Source organism: Silurus meridionalis, chromosome 1 (assembly GCF_014805685.1).
Source record: "Silurus meridionalis isolate SWU-2019-XX chromosome 1, ASM1480568v1, whole genome shotgun sequence".
Taxonomy (NCBI): domain Eukaryota; kingdom Metazoa; phylum Chordata; class Actinopteri; order Siluriformes; family Siluridae; genus Silurus; species Silurus meridionalis.
The window spans coordinates 8,700,934-8,720,961 of NC_060884.1; the positions used below are offsets into that span (position 1 = coordinate 8,700,934).

Consider the following 20,028-nt stretch of genomic DNA (forward strand, 5'->3'; position numbering starts at 1 on the left):
AACAAAAATGCTCTAAGAAACAAGTGACAGGTTCATCTTTGCCCAAAGCTTAATTTGCTTGATGCAAATGCTAACCTGTGTGGGCCAATCCAACCTGAAGAGCTACTTTAGCACAAATCCCTGAAAATGTGCTTGCTATGAACAAAATCAAACTTATGGGCACTAACATAAGTTGAAAATATAACCTCTTTATCTCTGTAAAGCTGCTTGGGTTAATGTGTTTTCTAAATGTAGAAATACTAAACTGTAATACTAGTGAAACCCCAATCAGCAGCTTCATGTCAGACAGGCAGCAGATAGCGGGACTGGGCAAACTCCAAACATCCAGGACTCTCACTATCAGCACTGGTGCAAGATCTTCACTCATCCAGAGTGAGGAAAAGAGGTAAAGAAAATCATTTTGGACCCCACACTCCCAGACCACTCTCTCTCCGAAATGTTGCCTTTTGGTCGGCGCTACAGAGAACCGTCCACCAGACCAGCCAGGCGCAGGTTTTTTTTCCCCTGAACAATTAAAATATTCAGAACTATACACTGTCCATCATAACTGACCCATTTATACATAAAATCCGAATGGTACATTTGTAAAATGTACTCTTGTAAATAACATCTCTGTGTAATTCCTATGTATGTATGTATGAACTATCATATGTTGCACTATGTCTGTAGTCTCTCCTGCACTGGAAGCTCTTGTCACTAAGTCAAATTCCTTGTGTGTGTAAACAAACTTGGCAAAATAAAGCTATTTCTGATTCTGAGATATAGAAATTAAAAAATGTAAATAGCATTAATTTAATTTTGACCAAAATGTGTTTGTATTTATTTAATTTTTATTTTATACAGTTGTACATTGATACATTTATTGATACTTATGCAATTTTCTGTCCTCCGTATCATTTTGTGGGAGGACTTACAAATCTTCGCCTCTTCCCTCGACACGCTATACGCATGCGCCATGTTCACGTGACTTTGAGGTCGGAAGTGACAGTCGGATGACTTGGGTCACGTGGTTTTTGATAGAGGCTTGCTAAACAGAAAATCTGTAAGTAGTAGTTGGAACTAGAAGACTTGAAAACTCAAAGCATTAGGACGAAGGCGGCTTTTATCACCGTGGTATTTAATTGTCACCATGCAGAACGTCATCAATTCTGTGAAAGGCACAGCTCTAGGGGTAGCTGAGTTTCTAACGCCCGTCCTGAAGGTAAGCCCGTAACGTGTACGCCAGTTTGCTAGCTCTTTATCGACTAAAGTAGACATCTTCGATGATGATGAGCAGCATCATTTACTTTCTCTTTCTGTCAGGGAGAAGATGTGAAATTCAGACGCAGGCTAGCGCATAGATTAGTTATTAAACCTTATCCGGTGTTATAAATAGTGCCACAAAGTCCGTTCCGGCAAGTGTAAGTGCTATAAAAATATATCAGATCAATATCTTTTCTACTTTTTTCACTTAAATCTGTTAATCAACCTCAGTTCTGATTACAAAAATTACTAAATTATTTTTTTTATCCAGGACTTTTAATTTTTAATTACCAATATCATTTGTGAAGTCACAGATAGGGAAAAACACATAGAATGACTGAAATTGTATATAAAAAGTAATTGTGGACTTGATTATTTTTGACTATTTACCACAATCTTGGATGTGTCAAAGATACAAATATAAAAAAAACCCAAAAACTGGATAACCACAAATGAGGATAAAATAATTTAAGATGATGCTGCAAAAAAAAAAAAAAAAAAAAGAACAATGCATAAAAGTCAGTTTTGTTTCTAATCTTTGACAATAACTTTGGCTATTATTATTATTATTATTATTATTATTATGTCTTAGAAATGTATTGTGAAATGATTGTTAAGACGCTTCCGATGTGTCGCAAATGTGGGCGCTTTCTAACAGCCAAAATATTCTCCACACAAACCTAAAAGTGATGCAACTGCCTACAAAACATGCATTGTATAACCCACAACTTAACCTTTTAAAATATTAATTTTAGTTCATGGTTTCAACTTCCATAACCTACATTTGTGAAATATATGGATATTATACAGCATAACACTGGCGATCAAAATTAGAGAACAATTTATAAACAATTGAACAATTCTGAAATAATGTTTTCTTCACTGCTCAACAGTTGAAGGAGTTTTTGTTCTGTCTCTACCATGCTACCAGAACCCCTTTTCCACAAAATAACTAAGGCATTTAAAAAATAAAAAAAACATTATTTTGCAGAAAAAACACTGATCAAAATTAGAGAACAACAATGACTTTAGCATGGAAAAAGATTACAACAAAATTTTCTGAAGGTTACAACAGTCAGCAATCAGTAGGAAGTGTACAGGCCTCTGCTCTGAATGACTTCAGCACATCTGCGACCACAGGACAGCACTGGTCTCTCACACTGCTCTGGTGTGATTTTGGTCCACTCTTCTTCCAGTCTCCTCCACAGTTCGGTGACTGTAGTGGGTTTCTTGGCCATAACTTTGTCACCAAGGATTTTCCAGAGGTTCTCTATTGGGTTGAGATCAGGACTCTGGGCAGGCCATTTAATTATTTCAATATTTTCAGTTTCAAGAAACTGCTTTACTCGTTTTGCTGTGTGACATGGAGCGTTGTCCTGCATGAACACTGCAGGCTGATTGGGTGATGAACGCAGGGAAGGAACCATATGTTGTTGAAGAAGGTTCTGATAAACATTTGCATTCACTCTGCCATGTAGCTGTATAAGAGGCCCAACTCCTGCTGCAGAAAACATGCCCCAAACCATGACACTTCCTCCTCCACCTTTCACTGACTTCTTTACACACTTTGGGTTCAGACTTTGTCCAGTTTGTCGCCGAACATAATGTTTCCCATCGGACCCAAATAAATTAAACTTGCTTATATCACTGAAGTGAACTTTGTACCAGTTCTCCTCTGTCCACACAACATGCTCCTCAGCAAAGCTTAGTCTAGACTTTTGATTCTTTCTGCTAATGAGAGGTTTGGTCACTGCAGAGTGGGCTTTCAGTCCAAATGCTCTTAAACGTCGAGACACTCTATGACGAGACAGATCCTTACCCTGTTCAGCGCTGAACTGGTGAGCAATTCTAGCTGTGGAAACGATTGCCCATTGAGATCCTCCGCAGTATCCTGTCCTCTCTTGAATGAGTTTGTGATGTTGTAAAGATTCAATATTCTTGAAATCACAGATTTGGAATGACCAACTTGTCTTCCTATGGCTGATAGGGTCATCCCTTTGGCCTTCATCTGGACAACCTGCTGCCGGAGGCTTTCAGTCACTTTAGAACGGCCCACCATCTTGCATAGTCAGTGAATCTGGAAGTTAGGCTGCCAGTTAAATAGGGGTTGACAGATAATCAAGGAAATTAGCACCAGGTACCAGATTAACACCAATAACTGGGAGGTATCTGAAAGTGTTCTCTAATTTAAAATAAAATAATGTTTTTTTTTTAAATGCCTTAGTTATTTTGTGGAAAAGGTGTTCTGGTAGCATGGTATAGACAGGACAAAAACTCCTTCAACTGTTGAGCAGATGACATTATTTCAGAATTGTTTAATTGTTTATAAATTGTTCTCTAATTTTGATCGCCACTGTACATAGAGAAATAAATACATCGGCCGAATTTTCACCTAACTAAAAATCCACCTATGTTTGGATTGTGGGAGAAACAGAGAAACCGGAGAACCCAAACGAAGCAAAGATGAGCATGTGAAAGCATTTAACATTTTACTTTCCAGTTTTACTTTTATGTGAGCCAAGATTGATCTTGTCTTGGCTCAACTGATTTACTGACCTTTTAATTGTAAAGGTATTGAACCTGTTATTTTCCATCATAGTGTTGCTCACAGCAAACTCTTATAATGGAGTTAAATTATCTTCCTCTTTGTCTGGTTTATAATCAATAATATATAAATAGCCCTTATTTAATTGCCAGATTTTGTGATTGTGAATGGCAAATACTACAAAATTCTAAAGTGTACTTTATTCTTTTTTATTGCAAGCATAGAGGAGCTCACTGTGAATCATTGTCAATCAACTGTTTTTCAGTTGATTGTCCTAGCTCATTTCCATAATAATGGAAGATTTTGGTGACTTTGAAGAGGAACTACTTTAAAACATTTCCGTAAAATGATTTCATTGTCATTGTGATCTTAGAGTTGGATACTATAAACTGACATGAGTTGATTTGATTAGCTACCAGTTTGAAAAGTCCTGTATAATCTATCAAAATATCCCACTAGTTCAGTTGTATAGATAGGACTTTAAAGAGCAGATAATTTTAAATTCTGCAATAAAAATTGATTTACTTTTAATGTTACTCAGACCTTTCTTTGATTTGTCTTTGAAATAAGGAGAGAAAAAATCCACAAATGGCCAAAACTGCTTAAAAACACTTAAGAAAGGTTGTTATTGGTAATGAAAAATATTACGAATGCTATCACTGAAAAGGCTTTTTTGTTAACTAAAGAAAATTTCCAAATGTTTTATTTTTTTTTGGGTCGTCTCACTTATGAAGCGAGTTTGTACGGCATAGATCCATCATTGTTGCTGAATCACAAATGACTAGTAGACTTTTACTATTATTCGACAAATTCATGGGAAGATGTGTGAAGAGTTTAATGGACTTTTTTTATTGACCATGACCTTAGAGACACTGTAGACTTCTAAGAAAAATCATGACATGTTTTTTCAGTCCTGGGTGCTAATAATATGTATTTTATTTGCTCTGAATTGACAAGGCAGCCTGCTGAAATTTATTGGCCCAGATATTTACTTGTGGTTTGACCTAGCTGTGTTTTTTTATTTTATTTTATTTTATTATTTTTTTTTTATACACGCACCCACCCACCTATTTCTCCGCCAACAAATTGCTAATTAATTTGCTCTTATTAGGAGCCTTAAATGCCTCCAAGTCGCACAACACAACTTAAAAAAAATCTCTTGATAGTCAGGAAATCCCTGTAGCATTATTATTGTAATTGTTCATCAAAACTATCAGTAAAGCTATCAGTTAAAACATTTTTGTTCATTTAAATACATATGAGTTTTTAAATGTCACCTTAATAAACTTAATATACTTTCTGAGAATAACACCTCCGTTTTTGTTTTTGAATTCTAGTATATCTGACTTTCTGAGGGAGGAAGAACTGAGTGCTTTTATTACTTTTGCAGAATCATAAATAACCAATAGGTGGCAGAGTAACGAGTATTCAAGGTCAATGGGACAACAGTGAATTAGAAACAGTAGCGCACTAATGGCGCTGTAGTACCTATTACTGTAAGTTGTTTTTCATATGCGACATTGGGGGAGGGAGCATCACAAATGCATGAAATCGCACGCATTATAATTGTGTTTTTTTCTATTTTGTATGTATTTTATAGCATTGTCGTTGTCATGTTTTGGGAATTGTCATTCATTAACAATTGGTGGTTTTTAGTGTGTATAATGCTTGTTATTGTTTAAACATGACTACAGCTGTAGACAGTAAATCAAGTTAAAGATTTTATACTTTTAATGTCAACAAGTTTAGAAATAGATAAAGACATCAGTTTATTTAATTAGTTTTAGAGTATTCATTTAGTTATTAATTTGGGTCATAGTTGATCATCTTTTTAGCAGAGGCAAAACAAAACGAATTGTGTGTTGAACGTTTTATTAAATTATTTGCACAGAAATGACATAAAAATTTTTAAACCATAAAACTCTATATACCTTGTTGAAAACTATTACTTTAACCAAATTCTACAAGCTATACCCACAATCAAATAAATAAGGGAATGGATTTTTCTGTTTATGTTTTTGGAGTCTAGTTCTGTATCTAAAAAGTATGTTTATGGCAATCAGCAACAAAGGAAACATTTGTAGTGTTTTAATTAAAAGAAAGAATCTAGTGAACTTGAAAGTACATTCAAGAAACTCGCAGTAAAACAAATGTGCTTTGGACTAGAGAGATATATGTGCTTGATTCATATAAACTGAAATCGGATGAGATTAAGGTTCGAAATGTGTGTGGTATAAATAGCTATGATGTTTTCATTATCAGACAGTGATGCAAGGTATTATGTGGTTTATTTTTAATTCTACGTTTACCGTATTTTTCTGACTATAAGCCGCTACTTTTTTCCCATGTTTTAAACAACGAAGCGGCTTATTTATGAATTTTTCCTGGGTTTTTCCCGGTTTCACAAACTTCAAGCCAAAAAACTGAACCCCATAACATTAGACCAATGAAATTTCCGAACGGAAACGAAAAAACGCACCTCACCTGTGTTCTGAGCTGCACAGCATCGGGAGTAAATTATTTTTTTTTAAACGCATGACCTTGCCAAAAGATAAACTCCCGAGAGAAATAGTTGTGAAAGGAAGGAGGAAGACAGTGAACAATTACTTTCTTGGAAGGCTACTGTTTAGATACAAGCCGTTGTAGCGGGTTGAGTCTGGGTGAAGGGAGAGCTCGCTAACTCCAGTTGCAACAGAAATCATATAAGCATAGGCAGGTTTCCAAAACTCGTGCTTTTTTATTTTTCTTGGCAACAGCGTTACGGGTTAGTCAAAGAAACCTAGAAATGAGCATCAAAAAATAATAAGGACATAATCCTCATCTTGAACACATGCAGTAATACCGGAAAAATACAGTGGCAGTCTATTCCCAAAATACTGCTATGCTCCTAATAGAAGCGCAACATATTGCATTTAGTGTCTTTCGTTAAAGCCTGTGTAAAGTTCATTAGTTTTAGTGTAGACATATAGGCTTATAGACAGGTGTGGCTTATTTATGTTAATAATAAAAATCTTTGTCAAATTCAGTGGGTGCTTATATATGGGTGCGCTTTATAGTCCGGAAATTATGGTAATTCAAATACAAAAATGCATCAAGGCAAATTATTTGCCTCGATGTTTCATTTAGTCCATTTAACTACACACAGAGCACCATGTTTCCCCATGGACTATTATTACTGATGCACCATCCTCCAAACTCCGGAGCGCTTTTAACAGGTAAACACTGGAGGCCCGTTTCTGCCACAATAAAATTTTTTGCCTAATTTGGATTTTTTTTTCGCAATTCAGAATTTTTTTTTTTCTTGCAATTCCGATTTTATTTCTACCAATTCCAACTTATTTTCTTGCAATTCTAAGAAATATTTGTCGCAATTCCAACTTTTTTTTAGCCAATCAGAAAGCGTCACCCCCTCTGTAGTGCCAGAAAGCTTTACACATTGAAAATGAAATGGTTTACAATCAATAGAATCACATGGTATATGTGCTATGTACTAAGCCTCTGATCCCTGGAGAGAACTCTGCTTAACCATCAGCTCTGATGAAGCAGAAGAGGCATAATTTATTTGCAAACAGGTTCAAACTTTAGGCCAAAAACATGGTTACTGGTGAATGCATGAGAAATGTTGGTTATTTACGAAAAATAATTGTAATTGAATTGTAATTAAAAAAGTCAGAATTGTTAGGAAAAAGTAGTCAGTATTGTGAGGAAAAAAGTCTGAATGGCAAGACATACGAATTACTTAAAAAAAAGTCGGAATTGCGATAAATATAGTTGGAATTAGGCCAACTTTTTTTCTCCATGTTGTGAAAACGGGCTTCCATACAACACAGAAGATGCTGCAGAATGAAAAATGGAGGAATGACAAGAAAATGGCGAGGGGTGAGGAGAAGATTCAGACTACACGACAGAAACTTTCCAAATTAAAACATAAAGAAAACACCATACAGTGTGTTTACCTTTTTAAAAAAAAATTAAGTAATTTCTAATTTTTATATATTATTTATATATTTGTATTTGCATTTTGATGTAATATGACAATTAAATGCATTAAATAGGTTTAGTTTTTAACAGATATTCTTGTATGCAATTAAATTTGTAATTTCTCTTGTATATTTAATATTGCTCTTTAATAAATAAAAAGTTCTTCTTATCCGAATAATCAATGCCTTAATTTGGACATTATATTGATTGGCTATTGACAAATGACCCCCAGATATTTAGCTGAATCTATGCTCATAAAACAGCCTGCCCTCCATTCATATGCTGCTATATTTGGTCATATTTGAATGACATGTATTATTTGTCTTCATTTATGGCTGTTTTTTTGGTTTACAGTCCTTTTTCATGTTCTTTAATTAATGTCAAAAGTATCAAATGACTGGGCTTCACAATTTTTATGCAGTACAAATAAGTAAATACATGCAATAATATAATTTATATGAATAATATGATTACATGTCACTGAAGTAGATGCTTATGATAACAAATATCTTATTTATAATTAAAGTTGTCTATATGCATTTTAATAAATTAGGATTATACCTCAAATGCAAGTGCAGCATTAATATAGCATTACTATAGGGATGTCACTGATATTAGTCTTCATGGCTTCTAGCATAATTTAAATTGTTTCCCAAGAAAATTATGATCACTACAATGTTTGTCTTAATTCATTGTTTCACTGCTTTTTGCAGGAATCCAAGTTTAAAGAAACTGGAGTTATAACTCCAGAGGAGGTAAATTCTGTATTGTGATTTAAAATTAATATATTATGTTATTTTATGTGCTATTAAATGGTCATATTGGATTTTATTTCACTAAATCAAATACTTTATACAGTTTGTTGCTGCAGGAGATCATCTAGTTCATCACTGCCCCACATGGAAATGGTAAGATCTCTTAAGTTCATTTTCTAGTGTTCATACCAAAGACTGCATAACGAAAGCAGAAAATTACATGCTTTCTACAGCACTAGAAGAAATGAACAGAAAAATAAAAGTAATCAACAAGCAAGGGGAAGAAAAATAAACTGGAGAAATCTAAATCTAGGGGAGGCTGCCAGTAACAAAAAAGTAGGGGAATGGAAGTGAAAGTGCAGGAAATTCTCTAAAAGAAGCAAAGAAAAGAAGGAATGAAATGGATAGGTTTAGAAATTACCATCAAAATTACTATTTATTTGGATAATAACTGTTAGGTACATTGGTTTAAAACTTATTTAGACCACTTTAACTTTTACACACTTTGTATCCTAACATAATAGTTAAAACTGTAATAACAAAGTAAAAGTAAAATTTTTGTTAAAAACTTTATGGAAAATTACAAACTAATCTTTTACTTTCTCCAAAAGACTCTGGGCATGACCTGAGTCCATTTGTGTCAAATGTCAAAGAAAATATTTTGAAAAGCACAATGTGAGCAAATGATAAGCACAGTTTAATAGACAGAGATTATGTAAAAAATAAAATAAAATAAAACTGCTCCAAAACATGCATGAATTCACAATATGGTACTCACAATAAGTAGTTTACTGTTCATAAGAACAACATTAATCAATCCAAAGCATTTTGGAGAGGCTTTGGACAAGTGTCTGATTGTCCTTGAGTGGCACAGTTGAATCCTGTACTTAAACCATAGATAATTTGTAGAAAAAATATGAAGAATTTGCAGATACCTCACATCTGTTCTAAATCAGAGGATGTGAAAAGGAAAAAATGTAAGACATTCAGCAAATCCAGACCTGCATTTTTGTGAAACATTTGGGCATTTTTTTTTTTTTTATTAAGAAGAAACTTTTTAAAAAGTAAACATTTACGGGAATTAAGCAGACACCCCCATGGAGCCAAGTGTGACTGTGGAAGATGTGTAACTGCCAGTTCTTACCGCCTGGGGTAGACCAGTCAGGAAGTCCAGAATCCACTTACACAAATGACTGCTAAGTCCTAGATCTTTCGACTTGAAAAAGATTGGTATGGATAATGGTATTGAATGCAGAGCTGTAATCGATAAACAGCATCTGCACATAGGTGTCTCTTTCCTCCAGGTGTTTTAGGGCAGAGTGCATGGCCATTGCAGTAGCACTGTCAGTGAATTAATTGGAATGATAAGATATGGTAGAGAAGTGCAGAAGTGGGATCTGGCAATATGCTCAAAACAGTTCATGAACACTGATATCATTGCTACAGGGAGGTAGTTGTTCGGGCAGGAGACAGCTACATGTGATTCTCACATGTAGCCCCTGGAGCACAGAGGGTTAATGGCCTTGCTCAAGGGCCCAAGAGTGGCAGCTTGGCGAAACCGGGGCTTGAATCCCACACCATCCGATCGGTAACCCAGAGCCTAAACCACTGCTACTACCACTCCAACAGGTCCCCAACAATGATAAAGGCAGAATTGGTTGTCTTGATCAGTATCATTTAAACTACATTTAAAATGTTGCGCGCGCACACGCACACACACACACACACACACACACACACACACACACACACAAACTGTTTGCTTCATAATTGCGTTTGTTTTAAGGCTGGTAGAACATGTTGACTAAAGAATCTCCATAGCCATCATGTAAAGATTACTCTGTGGGATGCCTTAAACCTATGCAGGCAGATGATGGATCATATGCTTGTCCCTTGTCATTTAGTTGATTGTGTGAGTTGTCCAAGTTGGGTCTTAGGTGAGATGCACCCTGAGGTTTTTAAAGCTGCCCACCCTCTCAACTGTGGCCCTGTTGATCAAGCAAGTTCCACACCTGCTTTCTATCATAATTATCTGCCTTCTCATATTCGTTCATGATAATGCTGTGTTTAAATTAGATCGAAGCTTTCAATCACTAGTGATGTGTTCAGATATATTGTTTGTAGCAATGTCCCTGTACTGCATCAATAAAGCAGTGTCTGTGTGGGCCTGAGATGAAATTTAACAGTCCTACTTTATTAAAATGATATGGTGGTAACTTACTTTGATTATCTGTCTGTAGGTTAATCTCTTCTTATTCAGAGGAACAAACATTGTCTTGGCATTTAGCAAATAAGAAGTCTGAGGAATGGCTAGGTGTTGTGCTACTCCCTTAGATCTGTATGTTGTCTAATGGCTACGGCGGGGTATATTCTGCAATGAACTTTCTAGGCCTTTGTAGACCAAGGTTGATCACCTAGTTAATAGATTTGAACTGTAGAGTCTATTTTTATTATGAGTTTTTTGGACTGATTTGTTAATGTAATCATCAGTACATAGACTGTGTGTAGTAGTGCCTGTTTTAGAAAAGAATATTTTATGAAATCTTATTAAGGGGTTCCAACATGTGCCCTAAATGTATCCTAAATGTGATTCTTGTAAGAGCCTGCTTTTACAAGACACTGCTATGATGCCTCTGTGACATATCATGCCCACTTTGCTGTGGTGGGTGCATCGTGACTAGTACTTTAGGTGTTGTGTGATGCACCTGCTCAACCAGTTGGGGATGCCCATTGCTAACATTCACATTTTGCTAGGGAGTGCTAGGTAGCTGCTTGTTGAGGAGTGCATGTGGGGTTTCTCCTTTAACAAATTAATTATTGCTGGGTTTGTTTCTGTAAAAAAAAAAAAAGCAGCATTTCAGAATACAAGCCAAAACAATTTGTGTAGATGAAAGTGCAGATAGCAAGTTAACAACCATGCCTAAAAAGTATATAAAATATAATACAACATTGTTTTGACAAATTTTGTGTATATATATATATATATATTTTTTTCTTTTTATATATATATATATATATATATATTTTTTTTTTTTTATATTTATTATTTATATATAAAAATAATGTATGTGTGTGTATATATATATATATATATATATATATATATATATATATATATATATATATATATATATATATATATATATAAAATATACATTCTAAATTTAGAATGTCTATTCTAGAAAAAAATTGAAACAAACAACCCAGCATAAATGAATTTGTTAAAGGAGAAATCACATGCCCTCCTCAACAAGCAGCCACTATAAGCTTTAAAATGTCAAAATTAAAGATAAACTTTATTTTTCAAAGTACACTTTTATACATAATTTATATATCCAATTAATCGGAGGCGGCAAAAAATCACCCGATTAATTAATTATCAAAATAAACATTAGTTGCAGCTGTACTTGACTACTACGACTGCTGTCGGTTGACCTGTACTCTCTGCCATTTCACAAGTGACTGTGTTATCTTGCCATCACGGTAACCCATAATTTGACCAGCCCAACTAATCGATAATAGCATTCATTGACAACGAATTTCATTATCAAACATTATTGTTTTTTTATTGATTAGTTGTTGCAGCCCTAGTTATTATGTTCATTAAAATATAGCTTAATTACATACTCATTAGTTTAAGTGTTCAGTGGTGTTTAGATTAAATGACCATCAAAAGGTGTTGTTTTATATAATCGTTCTCTAATCTTTCCAACTCTTGTTCAGGTTGTGTTAGACTGATTATTGCCATACTAATGGCAATCTTTTTACTTAAGGATATTTTCCTTCTTGTGAGTTCTTGAGTTCTTTTAAATCATTTTGTTTAATTGTAGGGCATCAGGAGAAGAAGCAAAGGTGAAACAGTACTTGCCAAATGACAAGCAGTTTCTGTTAACCCGTAATGGTATGTAACACCTAATTTGAGTGCGGATATTTTAATTAATAAATTCATAAATAATTTAGTTTCAGATAAATTACAGTCTTAAGATGTCAGAATTCATGGTGTAGCTTCATCTGTCTCAGTTCCATGTTACAAGCGTTGTAAACAAATGGAGTACTCCGATGAGCTGGAGGCCATTATAGAAGAGGATGATGGAGATGGAGGATGGGTTGACACATATCATAACTCTGGTAAGGTCAAAATTCAGTACAATTATTTTAAAAAGTTACTTTTAAATATTTTAAGTAATAAAAGTATTTATCACTATTGCATTGCCAGTGGCTGGTGTGACTGACGCAGTTCGTGAAATCTCATTGGATAACAAAGTAAGTTGGAAGCTGTACATAAATTCTCACAACATATAAATTTCAATTTCATTACTTACCTAACACCTGGGTTTTTTTTAAGCTGAACCAAATTGTTTTTTTTTTTTCTTTTGAAGGACAATATGAACATGAATTTGCACATGGGCAGTGGAAATAGTGATGATGATGATGATGATGATGATGAAGTAGAAGCAGCAGATATGAAAGGTAACTAAAAGAAAATATGAAATCAGTAAAGAATTAGAATATAAATATGTTAATTCTGTCCAGTTTGGCATAAATTTTTAGCCAAGATATTGTACTGGTGATGGGAGATTCGCAGCTGTGCATAAAGTTTGCTTTAGCACATCCCAAAGATTCTCAGTTGGGTTAAAGTCTAGACTCTGTGGTATTAATGCTCCATGAACCACTCTTTCACAATTTGAGCCCAATAAATCATGGCATTGTCATCTTGTAATATGCCCAGGGAAGACAAAAATACATTAATGAAAAAAAAGAAACCTGGCTTTTTGGGCACAACATGTTGTTGAACCCAGATCTAACCAATTGAAACAGCCCCATATTGTAACAATGCCTGTATGCTTGTATGGTAGGCACAAGTCATAATGGGTACATAACTTCTCTCTTTTTAACCCGATGAACCCATAACTCTAGAACAGCGTGGTCTGATAAATCCAGATTTACGTGACCTTTTTCCATCGGTCCAATATTTAAGCTCCCTAGCATTTGGACTTTTTTTCCTGGTTAGCCTCATTGAAAAGGTTTTCTTTCTATGCAGATTTGGTTTTCTTAAGTCTACACATCTGCTTACTCCAAGCTTCACAGCTGTTTGCTCCCAATCCCTTTCTTCTCATTGTATGTATGAAAATGCTTTTACGGGGTTTTTTTTTGTTTGTTTTTTTACAAAATGAGTGATATCTGATCATTATAATTCTTTTTTTTATTTTTTTTTATTTTTATTTTTATTTTTTACCAACCACATTTGTTCCTTGAAGGTGATTCCACTATCCTTCCAGGCTTTAGAAATGCATTGTACAGTTCTTAACCAAATTTTAAAGTAGCATCTTTTCCAAAACCACAAGATATGTCTCCCGACAAAGTTGTTTGAGAAGCTACCTGCATCATCAGTTAGGGTTAAATAACTTGATGCTAGTTGAAACATATTAATCACAGTCACTCTCGGACTTTTACTTACCGTAATTTCCGGACTATAAAGCGCACCCATATATAAGCCAATCTGACATTGACTGACAGATTTTTATTTTAAACATAAATAAGCCGCACCTGTCTATAAGCGAAACTAATGAACTCTACACAGGCTTTAACGAAAGACAGTGTCTGTTACACGGTGTAACGGGTGAAATAAGTTGCGCTTCCTTTAGGAGCATAGCGGCATTTTGGGAATAGCCTGGGACAGCATTTTCCCGCTATTACTGCATGTGTGGAGGCCGAGGATTATGTCCTTATTATTTTCTGATGCTCATTTCTAAGTTTCTTTGACTAACCCGTAACACTGTTGCCAAGAAAAATAAAAAAGCACGAGTTTTGGAAACCTGTCTGTGCTTATATGATTTCTGTTGCAACTGGAGTTAGCGAGCTCTCCCTTCACCCAGACTCAATGCGTTACAACGGCTTGTATCTAAACAGTAGCCGACAAAGAAAGTCATTGTTCACTGTCTTCCTCCTTCCTTTCACAACTATTTCTCTCGGGAGTTTATCTTTTGGCATCGTCGTGCGTTTAAGAAAAAAGTTTTTTCTCCCGATGCCGTGCAGCTCAGAACACAGGTGAGGTGCGTTTTTTTCGTTTCTGTTTGGAAATTTCATTAGGAATGTTATGGCGTTCAGTTTTTTGGCTTGAAGTTTGTGAAACCGGTAAAACCCAGGAAAAATTCATAAATAAGCCGCTTCGTTGTTTAAGCCGCAGGGTTCAAAACATGGGAAAAAAGTAGCGGCTTATAGTCCGAAAAATACGGTACTTGCTTCGATGTTTCCTGTTTTTACAGAGGCACTCATGGATCTTATGAATACAATAATTGCTGTGCAAATATAAATCTAGTAAATTTGTATATTTTAGAGTATGAAGAAAGTGGGCTTTTGGAAACCGATGAGGTGAGTTCTGTAAATTATTTTTCTCTCTTCTTGTAAATAGGGGACAAATAGGAGAATAAATATTAATATTTGTATTGTTTTACCATTTGTTTAGGCCACTCTTGACACAACAAAAATGGCAGATACAGCTAAATGGAAGGCTGAGGCAAGCGGAGAAGATGCCATTCTACAGACAAGGACCTATGATCTATACATAACTTATGACAAGTACTATCAAACTCCTAGGCTGTGGCTGTTCGGATATGATGAGGTTCATGCACAATCCAAATGGCACAAAAAAAACTACACACACGATATTTTGGATTAAAGCACAGTCATTTTTATCATTACATTTATACCTGTGTATTGTGCTATTTCCTAGGAAAGACAGCCTCTCACTGTTGATCAGATGTATGAGGACATCAGCCAGGACCATGTGAAGAAAACAGTCACCATTGAAAACCACCCACACCTGCCTCCTCCTGCTATGTGCTCTGTACATCCATGCAGGTAATAAAACTTTAATCACCACACAAGGTGAAAAGGTATGGGGTTTGTAAAGGTTTGGCCCATATCTTCTTGTGAAATAACAAAAATGGCTTCCTAAGTCACAGTAGGCATAACAAAAAACTCTCTTCCCCGCATAAATTAATGTACATTTTTTTACTTAATAAATTAACAAATTTAGTAAAATAAAATATATTGAATTTCTATATCCAGTAGGTATTCAATAGTCCCAATTTAGTAAACCCTCATTGTAGTGTAGAAAGTGCAGTGTTTTAGCATGAGATTGCTGTATGAGACCCTTTCTGTTCTTTTCATATGTTGCGGTGGATTATTGCTGCATCTTTCTATCATTGTTTCATTATGTCAGAATTAAAACAAGAACATCATGTTTGTCTCTTCACAAAATATTGTTTGATTCTTACAGTAAAATTCTATTTTTTTTTTAAATATTTTATTAAATCATTCGGCACCTTTTTTTTATGACATAGGTGAGTTTGTGAGAGCTGTTTAGGTAAAAACTGGTGTCTGTTTTTCCTACAGCATTTGTTAAACTGTCTTTTTGTAGAATGTTATCTTTAAGGCAGAACAGCTAGTTGGTATTAGAAATAGAATTAAAACATTTCACTGTAGTTTTGTGTAAAACTATGGTTCCTGAAAGCAGACATTTCCCAAAGGTTTCCTAAAGCTTCATTTTAGACATAACATTTTTCGATTGTCAGAAATCAGTTTAGTCCTTTTATTTATTAATTATTTAGTCCTTGCTAGCTTTTATTTTTATCTCAATAAAATATTTGTCTTTTTATTTTCTCCAGACATGCTGAAGTGATGAAGAAGATCATTGAAACTGTGGCTGAAGGTGGAGGAGAGCTTGGGGTTCATATGTATCCTTACTTTGCAAGTAATCTCTTATTGTTGTTAAGAGACACATGCATGTTCCTTTTGTTTATATGCAACAAACAAATATACAGATGTTAAACTTTATTTTCATTGAAAACAATTCTTCCTTTGCATAAATAACAGTTTTATACACTCTTGACATCTTGACAGTTTCTTCAGTTATTCAGCTAAAATGCCTCTTGTAAAGCTTGCCAAAGGTGGTCTTTGCTCGTTGGATATTTCTTTCTGACCTTGCGATGTAGGCAGACCATTTTATGATAGATTACACCCCAGCTGACTGTTAATTATGCTTACAGAGCTTGGATGTATATTTCATTTGCTTTGCCTTATTGCAATTGGATCCAATTATTCCGTTGGAAATGTATGTCCATCCATAAAGTATGGTTTGCTAGCCATTTTCTTTCAGTATTCCTTTTACCTGTAATAAGTCTCCAACCTTTCCTGCTCCAAAACAACTTCAAAACATTAAGCTTCAGCCTCCTTGTTTGACTCTGAGTATGGGGCAATCTGGTAACATTACTGTTCTCTCCTGTTATAATCCCTGGTAAATTCTCCTGATGTCTATATTACGTTCTTCTGTTAGAGCCACAAATAATCAAATTTGAACTCTGTTCACAGAACCTTCTTCCAGTCATACACTGTCCACACATTTTTGCCTTTTATCTAGTTTGTTGTGTATAAAACATGCATGAGTTTTATAATAGTTTTTAAACTTTTGACATTCACTGGTTCACTGCTAAAAATGGGTTAGAAGACATTCTATTAGATTGACTGTAAAATCTTAAATAATTGCTTTTACAAAATGTACTTTTATCACTGGTTTTAGATTTCTTTGTATAACAGCTATTTCTTAAGATACAGTGGTGTGAAAAAGTGTTCAGATCATCAAACTAATTTAAATATTAGTAAAAGTTAACACAAGTGAACACAACATGCAGTTTTTAAATTGTTATTGAGGGAAAACAAAATCCAAGACTATGTGTGAAAAAGTGTTTGCCCCCTAAACTTAATAACTGGTTGGGCCACCCTTAGCAGCAACAACTGCAATCAAGCATTTACAGCGCTGTGGAGGAATTTTGGTCCACTCATCTATGCAGATTTGTTGTAATTCAGCCACATTGGAGGGTTTTCGAGCATTAACCGCCTTTTTAAGGTCATGCCACAGCATTTCAATAGGATTCAGGTCAGGACTTTGACTAGGCCACTCCAAAGTCTTAATTTTGTTTTTCTTCAGCCATTCAGAGGTGCACTTGCTGGTGTGTTTTGGATCATTGTCCTTCTGCAGAACCCAAGTTCGCTTCAGCTTGAGGTCAAGAACAGACATTCTCCTTCAGGATTTTTGGTAAACAGCAGAATTCATGGTTCAATTTATCACAGCAAGTCTTCCAGCTCCTAAAGCAGCAAAACCTCAGCCTCTGACCATCACACTACCACCACCATATTTTATTGTTGGTATGGTGTTCTTTTTCTGAAATGCGGTGTTACTATTATACCAGACGAAATAGGAAACACGCCTTCCAAGAAGTTCAACTTTTGTCTTGTCAGAGTATTTTCCCAAAAGTCTTGGGGATCATCAAGATGTTTTCTGGTAAAACTGAAACTAGCCTTTATGTTCTATTTGCTCAGCAGTGGTTTTCGTCTTGGAACTCAGTCTCTTTCTTATGGTGAAGTCATGAACACTGACCTTAACTGAGCCAAGTGAGGCCTGCAGTTATTTGGATGTTGTTGTGGGGTCTTTTGAGACCTCTTGGATGAGTCGTCGCTGTGCTCTTAAGGTAATTTTGGTTGGCCAGCTACTCCTGGGAAGGTTCTCCACTGTTCCATGTTTTTGCCATTTGTAAATAATGACTCTCACTGTGGTTTGCTGGAGTCTCAAAGCTTTAGAAATGGCTTTATAACCTTTTCCAGACTGATAGATCAATTACTTTCTTTCTCATTTGTTTCTGAATTTCTTTAGATCTCAGCATGATGTCTAGCGTCTGAGAATCTTTTGGTCTACTTCACTTTGTCAGGCAGGTCCTATTTAAGAGGTTTTTTTATTTTTATTTTGAACAGGTGTGGCAGTAATCAGGCCTGGGTGTGGCTGGAGAAATTGAACTCAGGTGTGATAAACCACAGTTTTAACAGGGGGGCAAACACTTTTTCACACAGGACCATGTAGTTTTGGATTTTGTTTTCCCTCATTAATAAAAACCTTTATTTAAAAACTGCATGTTGTGTTCACTTGTTATCTTTTACTAATATGTAAATTAGTTTGATGATCTGAAGTGTGACTGAATATGCAAAAAAAATCAGGAAACTCTTTTTCACACCAATGTAATTGCATTCACATTGTATGAAATGAATCTGAAATCTTGCCTCAGTTCTAAATCAGCATTAATCAGATTATATGATGAATGTCGTTAGAATTATAGAATTGCATAAATGCTATAGCAGCAGTTACACTCTCAGATTTGAATCAACGTTCTTAAGATTGCGGTATACTTTTATTTATATAATCAGAAGTCATGCTAGTGGTTGCTAAAAAAAAATTATTTAGTGTCTGCTGTCCACTGTAAAACAGTGTAGCCCATTTCAAATTTATCTTACTATTTAAAAAAAAATATGAATTGCAGAAAATTACCCAGAATTATTTTCCCTTATAATGCTTCCTTAATTATGTTCTCCAGGTACCTCTTGATTTTCCTCAAATTTGTGCAAGCTGTTATTCCAACAATAGAATATGATTACACAAGACACTTCACTATGTAACTTTCCAGGAATGTAGCTGGAGTTCTTCTTCAAAGTGGGCTGAATGGAATTGAGGCAGAGGCCAGCAACACATATATACAAGCAGTTTTACATAGTTAAACAACGTTATGGGAAATTGCATTGGTAAAAGGTTTAAATGATTAACTCCCAGCTGTAACTCCATATGGCATATTCCTTTTTCATTTTAACCCCTTCTCATGCTTGCCTCATGCAAAAAAGGTTTAATATTTACACTGGATTGGAACACCAGTTCTATATTATGTATTAGTGGTTTCAAAAAGGATCAACCGTTACTTCTGCTTACTGCTATTTCTGACTAGGTGTGGAATAAATAATGTACTGTGTTGCACCTGTTGATTCTTGTGAGATAGTGTCATTTATGACAAGTTGTTTAAATGATTTTGAGTTTTGGAATTACTGTCCATTATATCTATTTCTGATCCAAAGTAAGTGGCTAATAGGTTTTTAAGTATCCTTCTCAACAATGTTGATCAAAGTATATCGCAGTCTTTGACTCTGGCATGTAATTTCTCTGTTCTCTTGTTGTATATTGCTGCCTGAGGCATAACATTTTCACAGTGAGTGCCTGTGCAAGCATCATATTCAGGCGCTACTAATGTCTTTCCAAATAAAGTATTTGCATACTTGCATATTCTTAATATTTTGTAAACAGCCAATAACCTGCCATTTTTGTTATAACATGTTAAGCCTGTGTTTTTACAGTTTACCTAGGTAATAAACATTCTTCTGAAGTATAATATCCCGTTATGTATTAGCAAAGAAAACAGGATAACAGCAGGAGAATAATTGATTAATTAACAGTTTTAAAATTTCCCCAAACTACAATATTATACATGAATTATATAAATGTAAAAGTTAACATATCCACTAGTTTATCAAGTTTGTTTAAATGAAGCATGCACACACTTGAGTTATTACAAATTTCTCATTTAATAATACACATATCATTTCAGGGTTTAAAAAAAACCAAAAACATTT

The 20,028-nt window shown here is 34.9% G+C and overlaps 1 protein-coding gene across 1 annotated transcript; it reads left to right on the forward strand.

The window, feature by feature from the left end:
• Positions 1-947: 947 nt before the first annotated feature.
• Positions 948-19,679, forward strand: atg3 (autophagy related 3). Its single transcript, XM_046852945.1, has 12 exons — positions 948-1,201; positions 8,482-8,523; positions 8,627-8,676; positions 12,354-12,424; positions 12,544-12,651; positions 12,740-12,786; positions 12,903-12,993; positions 14,861-14,895; positions 14,990-15,145; positions 15,257-15,384; positions 16,194-16,262; positions 18,948-19,679. The coding sequence occupies exons 1-12, from the start codon at positions 1,130-1,132 to the stop codon at positions 19,027-19,029; spliced, it is 951 nt and encodes a 316-aa protein (XP_046708901.1). The 5' UTR covers positions 948-1,129; the 3' UTR covers positions 19,030-19,679.
• Positions 19,680-20,028: the final 349 nt, after the last annotated feature.